The sequence below is a fragment of the Mustela erminea genome, chromosome 10 (assembly GCF_009829155.1).
Source record: "Mustela erminea isolate mMusErm1 chromosome 10, mMusErm1.Pri, whole genome shotgun sequence".
Lineage (NCBI taxonomy): Eukaryota > Metazoa > Chordata > Mammalia > Carnivora > Mustelidae > Mustela > Mustela erminea.
The window spans coordinates 78,452,535-78,464,883 of record NC_045623.1 but is presented as its reverse complement, the minus strand read 5'-3'; the positions used below and the strand labels follow the sequence as shown (position 1 = coordinate 78,464,883).

Here is a 12,349-nt window from a genome sequence, read left to right as displayed (position 1 = left end):
TGGTGGGTCTGTCCACAGGGGTCAACTTATAATTTTTCAGGCTAAAGGGAACGCCTTTTTCTAATTGGTTCTCCAAGCAGGGGCATTTTTTTCATATTTTCTACTGTGTGCTGGCCACTGCTGTCCCTCCAGGGACATCCTCAAAGAATCTGGAACTGAGCTGAGGTCTCAGACCTCTCCCCTTCCACCCTACTCTGGGGAGCAGTAAGACTGGAGGGACTTTAGCCTTCCCTGAGTGTGCCCCACCTTCATGTTGTGGACGGGGAAACTGAGGCTCCACTGAGACCTCATCCCTCACCCTGAGCCCCCAGCACAGGCCTCTGGCCCAGAGGAGCAGCGGCCGCAGCAGCAGCCCTGGTGTGGGGCCCTGGGTCACGTGCTTTTGCTCCCTTTGCCATATTTAGAATCGCTGGATCAGGGGAAACTTCTTGTCCCAGCCCCTGAGGATTCTTGGAAAGAGCCTCACTCTGAGGCCTGGCCGACTGCCCCTCTCCTCTATCCCCCTGCAAGAGAAAGTAAGAGCCTGCTCTCCCCAGAGCAGTGTGGGGCCCTCCAGGCCACACGGCAGCCCCCAGTTGGGGGAGCCCCTCAGGTCTAGCTAGATCTCTTTTTCAGGATCAGTTCTGGTTTGGGGCTTAAGAAACGCCTTTTCTGCTGGAAGGTGGTGGGGGTATGGGCTCTGTCCTGCAGGAACCTTGGCTGAATGGGGGACAGACTGGCCCTTGCTGTCCCCAGGGGGTGAGAGAGAAACTTGCCTTTGGGATCCTGGTCTGGGTGGGGTCACCTACTCCCAGGGCCAGTTGTAGAAATGAGGGAGCCAGCTGGTGACCAAGCAGGTGACAGACATTGGCAGGGCTGTCTGGAAGGAGGGACACTGGTGAGAAAGAAGGAGGCCCTCCCGCCCCCACCAACAAGTCAGAGGCATGGCCTGGTTCTGCATTTACTTTGGCCTGGTTGGGGGCGGAATTAGCCCCTCATCTTACATGGCTGCTTTCCTCCCTCAGGACCATCAAGCCTTAAAAACAAAACAAAACAAAACAAAACAAAAAAAAAAAAAAGGAGGGGGGCACCTGGGTGGCTCAGTACTTAAGTGTCTGCGTTCAGCTCTGGTCATGATCCCAGCGTCCTGGGCTCAAGGCCCGCCATTGTGGGGCTCCCTTGCTCAGCAGGAAGCCTGCTTCTCCCTCTCCCACTTCCCCTGCTTGTGTTCCCCCTCTTGCTGTCTCTCTCTGTCAAATAAATGAGTATAATCTTAATAAAATAAAAATAAAAAAATAAAAACAAAACCAAAAATGTCCCAAACCAAACCAAATAAAAAATGCATGGGCAGAGCACCTGTGAGGTTCTGGATCTTTCCTCCCATCCTTATGGTAGGGAATAAAGGTCCTCTGTTCCCCCCAAGGACCCCCCCCAGGGCCTGGTCCATTCCCTTCACACTGGTTGTTCAAACCTCCGCCACCTCTGCTCCCTGCCTCCTCCTCTGAGAAGGAGGCCTGACTTCTTCTGCCTGACTTCAGCTACAGAGGATGTCGCAGCCCCCAGGAAGTGCTCTGGCTTCCGGTCCCCCAACCTCCTGCCCCACCTGGCCCCTCCTCCTGGCCACCTGTCCCAGGCTGGCAGGGTCCTTTCTGCTCAGCACCGGCCCCGCCCCGCTCTGGATCCCCGCCTCCCCGCTGCCCTGGGGACTTCATTGCATTGCTCACTGGCTCCCTCTCTCTCCCCCATCTTCCACTGCTCCCTCTCTCCTGGCTTCTTCCACTCTGGTTCTCGCCTCTTAAAATAAAAAAACCAAAGCCCAGTCCCTGTGCTCCGCATCCTTCTCCAGCCACTGTCTGCCTCTCCTCCCGCAGACTTTAGCTCTCTGCATGCCCGCTGTTCCCTCTTTCTCATGCCCCTCCTCCTCTCCAACCCCCACAAGCCTGTGTCGCACCCCTCCCGGTCCCCACCTCCCCCGCCACCAGCTGCCCTTGCCAAGGTGCCCAGTGACCAATTTGTCACCAAATCCAGTGGACATTTTTCAGGCCTTATCTTGTTTGACCTCTTGGCAGCACTTGACACTGTCCTTCTCTCCCTCCTTGAAACCCTCTTGCTTGGCATCTCTGCCACCTCTTTGTCCCGGTTTCCCTCCCGCCTTGCTGGCAGCTCCTTTCTCATCTAGGTGGAGCATGTTTCCTCCCTCCGCACCTCTGGGGTCCCACTGGGTCCTCCTTGAAATGGGCCTCATGCTCTCTGAACCGTCTCAGCCACTACCGAGGTCTCTACAACCCATGTACCCCAAGTCCGCATTTCCGGCTCTGGTCTCTCTCGTCACGCCCTTGAGTGTGTGTGCTGAGGCCCGAGACCCAAATGGAGCTCCTCGCCCCACTTGTCCCCCCAGCAGGGTCTCCTCTCTGCTCAGGCACCGCACCTTCATCCGCCTGGTGCCCACAGCAGAACTAGGAGGGTCATTCTCCTTCTTTGTCCCCATTTCCAGACCATTACCAAAGCCTACTTCCTGAAACCTCCATCCGTTCACTTCTCTTTGGTGCTGTCACCCTCATCTCTCATCTGAGTTACTGTGGAACTTTCTATCTGCTTCCCCCTGATCAGTCTCACCCCCTCCAATCCCTGCTCCACACTACCCAAGTGGTAATTCTGAAACACTTATCACACCATGTCTTTCCTTTCGTGACACTCTTCAACGGCGGAGTGTAGATGGCAAATAGCATTTCTTAAGGGAACGTAGCTGAGAGGTCGGGAGGTAAACCCTTTTCTGCTGTGCGACCTCTGACTCACAGCCTCACCTCTTCAGCCTCCAAGCATCTCTCTCTCTCTGGGGTCATCCCCAGAGAATCTGGAACTGAGCTCCTGGCAGACCCTCTCCCTTCCACCCCTTTGCTGTGGCCATAAGTCTGAGGTCCCTCACCTTGTGTGCTAATGTCCCCCACCTCCTGTTGTAAACTCAGGCCCAGAGAGTAGTATGGCTTCTGGGGTCCAGGTGGACTTGGGTTTAGATCCCTGCCTTATGACTTTGGACAATCTAGTATACTCTTCTTTTTTTGTTTTTCTTTTGTTTTCTTTTGTTTTCCTTTTAAATAACAGCTTTATTGAGCTCTAATCCACATACCATAAAGTACCCCCATACCACTCAGTGTTTTTTAGTATATTCCCAGAGTGGTGCGGTCATCACAGTCTGCCTTTCTGAGCCTGTGTTTTCTCAGTGATAAGCCCTTGGGTGATTATGGTACTGCTCTCACAGGGTGGTTGTGAGAAGTAATTTTAAAAAAAGCATGGAGAGGGCTCGGGCACAGTGTCTGACCAATAGGAAGCCTTCAGCCAGCAGGAGCAGTTTGGGGGTCACACGGTGAATTGGGGGGGAAGCTGATGTTGGCGTGAGACCCACAGTCCCCAGCAGCGCCATTCTCGCTCCCCCTGTGCTGGGGCTGTCCCTGGAGTGATTTAAGGAAGGTATGGGGGTGGGGTGAGGCCTGGAAGACAATGATGGCTGTTGTTTAAAAAGCCAGGAGCTGGCTAATCCCTGAATCAGCCCCAAGCTCAGCCAGCTGAGCCAGTGATTCTCAAAGTGTGGTTCCCGGAGGAGCAGCGTCAGTATCACCAGGGAACTCTGTAGACATCGGATTCTCAGGTCCCTCCTCATACTTACATTCTAGGAACGAGGCCCAGAAGTCAGTATCTTGATAAGTGCTCTGAGGGATTCTCACACTAGCTGTAGTTTGAGAACCATGGATCTAAGCAAATTGTCTACTTGTTCAGTCCCTCAACCTCTTGTGGCCTTCCTGGGGGTGGTCACGGCATGGGGGTGGAGGTGCAAAGGGGTTGTAAGGAGTCTCGAGCTAAGCCCAGCCGCGGAGAGTCAGGCAGGCAGCACCGGTGTATCCCAGTTCTGCCTCCTGGGAAGGACAAGGGACAGCCCGGGCCCCGAACTGCAGCCAGATGTGATGGGCAGAGATGCTCCAGAAAGTGCACGTCAGTCTGACCTCTCTGTTGGGGCAATGACAGAGAGCTCAGGCCAGCCAGCAACTGTGTCCTATCTGTACTGGCAGAGACAGAGACATTGGGTCCCCAGAGGAGGCTGGAGACAATCCTTCGTCCTTGTTTGTTGCATGAATAACACCATATGCTGATTCTGACAGAGAGATCACACAGATTCTCTGTGTGATTTGGAGCAAGTCTGTCTCTCCCTGGGCCCCCTTTCTTCATCTGGGAGATGGGGATAATGATTCAGGTGCCCGGGACACGAGATGTTCTCTATCACATTCAGTGTATCTGTTCCACTGCATTGAGTGAGCCTCTGGGGTGGAGAAACTCTCATGCCATATAGGAGCACAGGGGACGTGAAGCTCAGGGAATTTTGAAACAGTGTCTATCACATGGAGCTGGTCAAGGTCAGAGACCTGCCTTCTCTTCCCTTCTCAGAGGGATGCCCGGGGGGTCCAACAGTTCAGGAAGGGATGAGCTCAGAGCTTTGGGACCCTTCTCAGTGGACACAAACTGGGGGCTTTGCTGACATGGTGTTTTAATGTTTGTTTCATGTGAAATTTCTGCTCTTCGTTTATATAGTCTATTAAAAAAAAAGTAAAGCAGAGCAAGGAAAGAGAGTGGGGATGGGGCCACTGTTTTGGAGAGGGGGTGGTTGGGGAAAGCCTCTCCAAGGAAGTGATGTTTGAACAGAGACCTAGTTGCGTAAGAGAGCAGTAAACAGGTAGAGGAAGCAGCAAAGCCAGTGCAAAGCCTGGAGGTGGACATGAGTTTGGTGTCCCAGGAAGGCCATGGAGCTCAGGATGGTTGGAGCACAGTAATGGAGAGGAGGGTCGCAGGCCTGCGAGGAAACGTGGGGACCAGAGCTTACAGGGCCTTCTTGCACACGCGGAGTGTAAGTTTTGCTCTCCAAATAGGAGGGGAAGTCAGGCGAGAGTTTTGAGGAGAGCGAGGATTTCCAGCTTTGCATTGTAGGAAGATCACCCCGGCTGCTATGAAGAGAGTGGGTCGCGGTTGGGCTACAGCAGAGGTGGGAGGCCAGGCGGAGGCGAGATGGTGGCAACTTAGTCAGGGTGGTGAGCTGTGGAGTGTCCAGGGATTTATCCCGAAGGTAGAGCCAACAGGAATTGCTAAAGGACCAGAGCAGTGAGTGAGCAAAAGGAAGAACCCAAGGCACTCTTAGATACTCGGCTTGAGCCCCTGGCTGGCAGGCGGTGTCATTCGTGGAGGTGGGGAGATGGGAGGGGAACCAGATCCGAGGGCAGGTCGAGTTTGGTTTTGAACATGTTCGGTTTGAGAGGCCACCAGACAGCTGAGAAAGAGACGCTGAGTGGACAGATGGACGTGTGAGCTGGACTCCCGGGGGAGAGGCTGCCACACTCGGACACCTGCGAAATGGCAAAGGCTATTGTGGTAAAGAGGCGGGGACAGGATTAAAGGTGGCTCTGTCTCTGTATGTTTAAGGAAATGCATTCTAAAATTCCTGTTAGTTTGTTATCACCCCTGTTTATTTACTTTTAAAGATTTTATTTCTGTATTTGAGAAAAGAGTGCGTGGGGGAGGAGAGGGGCAGAGGGAGAGGGAGAAAGAGAGAATCTCAAGCGGGCTCCACGCCCAGCTCCATCCCTGGACCCTGAGGGTATGACCTGAGCTGGAACCAAGAGTTAGGAACTTTTTTTTTTTTTTTTAAGATTTTATTTATTTATTTGACAGACAGAGATCACAAGTAGGCAGAGAGAGAGAGAGGAGGAAGCAGGCTCCCCGCTGAGCAGAGAGCCCGATGTGGGGCTCGATCCCAGGACCCTGGGATCATGACCTGAGCCGAAGGCAGAGGCTTTAACCCACTGAGCCACCCAGGCGCCCCAAGAGTTAGGAACTTAGCCCACTGAACCACTCAGGCGCCCCTACCCCAGTTTATCCTTAAAAAAATATGAGGAAGTACAGATAAGGAAAAAAAACAAAAAAACCAAAACCAAAACCAAATCACTCTTAATTTTGCCACCAGAGACAAGTCCTGCTGACCTTGGTATGAATATTAAAAAATGTCTATATTTAAGGGGCGCCTGGGTGGCTCAGTTAAGTGTCTGCCTTTAGTTGAAATCATGATCCCGGGGTCCTGGGATCAAGTCCCACATTGGGCTCACTGCTCAGCAGGGAGTCTGAGTGTGCTTCTCTCTCTGCCTCTGTGCTCTCTCTCTCTCTCTCTCAAATAAATAAATAAGATCTAAAAAAAAAAAATCTGTATTTTAAAAATAAGGATCCCATTGTCCTTCAGATTTGAAAATCTGCTTTTTTCATTTAACCCATTGTGATGTGTCCATTTTATAGATGTGTAACTAACTATTGACATGGAAAGAACAGTGTTGAGAAAAATAAATTTCTGGAAGCCCCAGCAGGAAGCCCTTAGTGTGGCCCACTAACCTGAGGACGTGAGGTCAGCTGAGCAGTGGGATGGAAGGATTTCCTTCCATCTGGGCTGGGGTGAGGGTCCATCAAGATTTGGCGACAGCTCTTCCCAGGGGAGGGGGCTGGATGAAGACGACCTCAGTGGGGAGGCCTCAGTTCCTGAGCCTCGGGGTCAGGGGCAGTCCCCCTCCCTGGCGGATGTGGCTGCTGCATTTTTGTGGTTAATTATTGAACGTGAGGAGCTGGAGCTCTCCCCCTGCTCTGCCTGTGCCTTCTGTCTTTGCTGACTCAGCTCTTGCCTGGAACTGGCCAAGGAGGCCTCCTCCTCGCTCATTCATTCAAAACCCTTTACTGGCATCAGCATCGGCTACCTACCTCCTCTTCCCAGGGGCATGTGCTGGCTTGCAGCGCTAAGCCTGCCCTCCGAGCAGCCTGGGAGCCGCTGTGCAAGGAGGGGTGGAAGTCCTTCCCATGTCTGTCTTCCCATCGGCTCCCACTGGACAGATGTGCAGGCGGGCTCAGAGGAGGTAGGTGACTGTACAGGCTGGGCCAGGATTGGAACCCAAGCCTCTCTGACCCTGAGCCTGTGCCCCTGCCGCCGTGAAACGGGAGCACCAAGTAAGCCGCGTGGACAGGGACTTGGGCCACATACATGCAGGCAAGCCCTGGGAAGGGGCGTTCTGCAGAGGGAACAGGGGTGCGGGGGGTCCTGCCCACAGGCAGAGGGTGAGCACAGTCTCCGCAGGCCCCGAAGCGGGTGTTTTGGGCAGAATGCCGTGTCAGCAGTCCCAGGTGGGGCGACTCTGGGAACATCTGGGGAAGGCTGTGGGTCAGCTCACAAGGGATGTGTTTCCAGAGCAACTCATTCCCTCCAGAGTGTCTTCCAAAGGGCACGTGCGGTCGGGCACTTCCGTCTCTCACAGAGGAGCACTTCCGCAAGTACGACTCGGTTTCTTTCTCTGCATCTGCAGCCGGTGCCCCTCAGCCTGGCCTGCCTTGCGCATTCATACTCTGTCCAAGGCTGCCAGCCTCTCTCCTCATGCCCTTTCCACCTCTTCCCAGCCCCCCGGGGGCTGTAACCTCATCTCTGTCCTGGACATACTGAAAGACCTTGGGTGAGTCCCTTACCCTCTCTGGGCCTCAGTTTCCTTATGTGTGCATCTGGGCTTGAAGGAAGTGTTGGATGAGCTGGGTTATGAAGTTCTCCCCATTTCTAAACATCTCCTTCTGGACTTCTCTCTGCCCTCAGGGGAGCCGCAGGCCCTGAGGCCTGATTCCCCTCATCATACCCCATCCCCCTCTGCATCCTTCCCCTCTTCCCTGTCCTCCCTAGTCCCCTTTCCTTTCAGAGTTGTCTCCTTCTTTAATTCCTTAAGAGCCCACGAAGGCAGAAGCAGTTGTCCCCTTTCTGCAAATGAAGCGATGTTCCAGCCACCTTGGCGTTCATGGGAAGCAGGGACCCCTCCCTCGCCCGCTGACCTTCCCTGGCCCCTCAGCTGACCTCTGGGCTACTTTTCTTCAGGCAGTCTTCAAACTGAGCCAGGGCCTGGGGCCACCCCTTGTGAGTGGCTGAGCCCACGGGCACCTCCTGACCATGGGACCCTGAGCCAGTCTCTTTCCACCACCAGCCCGGACAGATCGGTCACCCACCGCTGAGCGGCCCCTTCTCTGAGCGGCAGCCAGCAGCGAGGGCAACTGAGAGGGTGGTCGGTGTCTGTGAGCTCTGTAGCCCACAGCCTAGGAACTTCTCTCGCTGGCATCTGGCACAGAACCACAACTCCAGGGAGCTCTGACTCTGATTCTGCTTTCCAGCTAATTCTTCCCAAATCATACTTTTCGCCTCCCGCGACTCCGCAGCCCCTTCCCCAACCCTTGACTGTCCTGTCCGTGCAGCAGTCTAACCCTCTCCCTTGCTGCTGTTGCAGATTTTTGCTGGTCTTCAGCTGCCTGGTGCTGTCCGTGCTGTCCACTATTCAGGAGCACCAGGAACTTGCCAACGAATGTCTCCTCATCTTGGTGAGTGCCAGAGGCCAGGTTAGAGCGAGGCTGTGTAAGGCAGCCCCTTGGGGCTCAGGGTGGGGGGAGAGAGGCTTCTTATACTGTGGCTCACAGAGTGGCTTGCCTGTGGCGCTGTGCTATCTTCTCTGAGCTGGTGGCTGCCCACTTTCTGGACTTCATGTCCTGCTTTCCAGCCAATGTTGAGGGACCTACTGCCACTAGGCCAGGGCTGCTGTTGGGCCCTGAGCAGAGGTGAGTAAGTCCCACTCCTTCTCAGGACCCAAACTGCTAACTCAACTCTTGGTGTGATTTCCCCCCCTCCCAACCCTAAACAGAAGCACCTTGGAAGTGGACAGCTGACACAGAGTCACCCCTTAGGTCACCCAGTCAGGGTTACTGAGTTACAGAGTCTGGGATAGCTGGGAGGGGGAGGGCGGGGCCAAGAGCAGAAAACCCCACACAGCTGGTGCACAGGAAGTGCAAGACAGGCTTGGGCTGAAAGCCTGAGGAAGGGGCCATGTGCTTTCTGGAATTCTCCTCAGGTCCAGCCAGGTGTAGGAACGTCCAGGAGGGGTGGTCTAAGGATATCCTGGGCCCCCTCACCCAAGGGCTCTGAGCTGGGCCAGTACTGTGGGACCTGGGCCCTTGCTCCTAGGGAGAGGGGACCAGAACTCAGGTCCCTGGTCCCACAGGAATTCGTGATGATCGTGGTGTTTGGCCTGGAGTACATCATCCGCGTCTGGTCCGCGGGATGCTGCTGCCGCTACCGAGGATGGCAGGGCCGCTTCCGCTTTGCCAGAAAACCCTTCTGTGTCATCGGTGACAAGACCTGCTCCCCCAACCCCACGTGCTTGACCTCTGACCCCAAACCCTAGGGTTGACAACCTGACCCAGACCCTGGCTGCTGGCAGATTCCACGGACCCTCCCGATCACCGCCAACACCCCCCACCCCGGCCCCAGATCCCCCACCCCCACTTGGGAGCCTGACCCTGGGGTGGCTTGGCTCCCCGGCAGGGCTGTGACCTCCCCCTCTCCCACCCCTGCAGACTTCATCGTGTTTGTGGCCTCGGTGGCTGTCATCGCTGCGGGCACGCAGGGCAACATCTTTGCCACGTCCGCTCTGCGGAGCATGCGCTTCCTGCAGATCCTGCGCATGGTCCGCATGGACCGCCGAGGCGGCACCTGGAAGCTGCTGGGCTCCGTGGTCTACGCGCACAGCAAGGTGTGCAGCGGGGAAGGGGCAGGGCAGGGGAGGCTGGGGACCTGGTAGGGGCCCCCTGTCACAGGGCGCATCTCTGAGGTCACTCCTGGGCTGGGTCCGGGGTCAGGGCTTGAGGGAGCCACTTGGAAGCTTCTGGGTTTGGGGGTCAGGGCACACAACAGAGTGGGGAGCTAGGGCGGGGTGTGTGGGGGGGGTTGGAGCATTGGGGGTGCGGTGGGTCTGGGGACTGAGGTCTGAATGTGGAATCTGGAAGGTCAAGGGGGTGTACCCTGAGTTTTGGGAGGGCTTCGCCCCCTTCGGGAAGCCGGGAAGGCTGAGGACGGTCTCCTAGAAGGGAGGAGCTGGGAAAGGAAAGCGGGCAGAGCCACACTCCAAGAGGTGGGGAACCTTTGTCCCCCATTCCAGAACACCCCTCTCAGGTCATTCTGGGAACCTCTCACCTGCCCACCTGTGCCAGGTGGCCACAGCGTGACTCACTTTCCCAGGCCCCTCCCCCTCAGCCCTCCTAACGTTGCCACCCTTGCTGCCCTCGCAGGAGCTGATCACCGCCTGGTACATCGGGTTCCTGGTGCTCATCTTCGCCTCCTTCCTGGTCTATCTGGCCGAGAAGGACGCCAACTCCGACTTCTCCTCCTACGCCGACTCGCTCTGGTGGGGGACGGTGCGTGTGGGTCTGTGCAAGGGCTGCCCTTCTTCCTGAGACCCTCCCCTGTGTGACCACTGTCACTCTGACTCAGGGTTGAGCGAGCCTCTCAGCTAGGGCCGGGACCCCCTGTGACCAGCCCCTGTGTTAGCCTCCAACCTGCCCCAGGAGATCTGCTTGTGGTCCATCTAGTTCCCTATACCAAGCCCCTGCAACCTTCACCCTGACCAGCAAAGGGCAGGGAAGGGAACTCGATGGACCACAAGCAGAGAAGGGAACAGTTCATCTATCCCCTAACCAGCCCCTGTGGATGACCGTAAGGCACCTCCTCATGATCAGGCTTCTTCCTTCCCATGCCCCAACAAGCTCTTGTGGGTGGCTCCTGAGACCAGCCCTGAGGAGTCTGTAAACTCTTCATGTCCCCAGATCACACTGACGACCATTGGCTATGGTGACAAGACACCGCACACATGGCTGGGCAGGGTCCTGGCTGCCGGCTTCGCCTTACTAGGCATCTCCTTCTTTGCCTTGCCTGCTGTGAGTCCCCCTGCACTTAGGATCTCCCAGCCTGGGGGAGAGGGATCTGGGGGCAGAGCCTGCTGCATGGATGGGGCGGGGAGAGCTCAGAGGGGCTGGGATGGAGACCTTCTCCTTGGGTTGTCCCCCTCTGCCCCCTTCTCCCAACCATGCCTCTTCCCCTAGGGCATCCTGGGCTCTGGCTTTGCCCTGAAGGTGCAGGAGCAGCACCGTCAGAAGCACTTTGAGAAGAGGAGGATGCCTGCAGCCAACCTCATCCAGGTACGAGATGCCTGGGAAGCCCCTGGAATGAACTGGTGTGTCATCTCCTCTCTGCTGACCCAGGTGTCCCAGTTTCACAATTGTGACTCCACTTTGAAGCTCTGAGAGCAGATGTGACTTCTCTGGGGTCACATGCCAAGTGAGGGCTACAGATGCTAAGTGGGACTGTCAGAAGCTTCCCTTGTGCCACATGCCCAGTTCAGGCCTCATGAGAACTGCTCCCACTGTCCTGCTCCAGCCCCAGCTCAACGTGGCCGGCAGTGGAGTGGGGCCTGGGGCCTCTTGTCCTGCCAGCCAAAGGCTGTGCAGTCATCAGTAAGCCTGCACTGCTCCCAACACCAATGCATTCCCCAAACACTCACACAAATCAAGGTGGTAACTATAAACTGAGACAAACACCTTGAAAGAAAGAATAGTTCCCTGGAGAGCATTTAATGGGGTGCTGGTCTGATCTGACCTTGAGAGGGAACTCTGGGATGATGACCCTGAGAAATTGATGCATCAGTTGAGAGCTGGAAGACTGGTAGGAGTCAACTACGTGAAGAGGTGAAGGTGGGTGGGGGAGCATTCAAAGTAAGGGAATAGTATGTGCAAAGGCCCTGTGGTAGAAGGGAGCTTGGTGTGTTTGGTGAACTGGAAGGCAGCTAGTGAGACTGGAACAGAAAGTTCAAAGTGTATATAGTGGAAAGGGTTGGGTCAGTGGGCGAGGCCTAGACCTGAGGAGCCACACAGAGGAGTTTAACACTTTTCCTAAGAGCAGTGAGGAACCACTGACAGGTATAAAGTAGGTGGAATGGATGACATGATCAGATTTGTGTTTTGAAAAGAGCTGAATGGATTGGAGAGTGCTCCCAGTGTGTGTGGGAGATGTTATGAGGCCCTGGAAACCGTCTGGGCAAGGTGGGGTGCTGGACTGGCATCAGCAACAGTTGAGATGGGAAGAAGTGGGCAGATTCTGTATTTTTAGGAGGAGAAATCCGTGGCATCAGGAGTGAGGGAGAGGGTGAGGGAGGTGCATGGCGGGTGACTTCCCAGGTCTCTGGCTTGCCCAACTGCATGATTGATGGCCCTCCCCACTGGAGGGAGACCAGATTTGGGGCATGAGGAATGTGAGTTCAGCAGGAGCACAGAGAGCGTGCTTGGCCTCAGCCTCTGAGCAGCAGTGGTGTGGAGGCAGCTGCACATACGGGTCTGCAGCTAAGAGGAGGGGACTGTGTGGGAGCCATTGCACCTGGACAGCCATGAAGCCCAGGGCACGGATGAGCTCGCCCAGTATGGAGAGCAAAGACGGAGGAGGGAAGAT

At 55.6% G+C, this 12,349-nt stretch overlaps 1 protein-coding gene across 1 annotated transcript in view; it reads left to right on the top strand.

Moving 5' to 3' along the window:
• The window catches only part of KCNQ4 (potassium voltage-gated channel subfamily Q member 4), a 52,826-nt gene that overhangs the window by 21,204 nt on the left and 19,273 nt on the right, over positions 1-12,349 (top strand). The window contains 6 exon segments of the mRNA XM_032301863.1: positions 8,310-8,400; positions 9,075-9,201; positions 9,430-9,605; positions 10,141-10,266; positions 10,675-10,785; positions 10,951-11,046. Of these exon segments, the coding sequence (XP_032157754.1) occupies positions 8,310-8,400; positions 9,075-9,201; positions 9,430-9,605; positions 10,141-10,266; positions 10,675-10,785; positions 10,951-11,046 (727 nt within the window).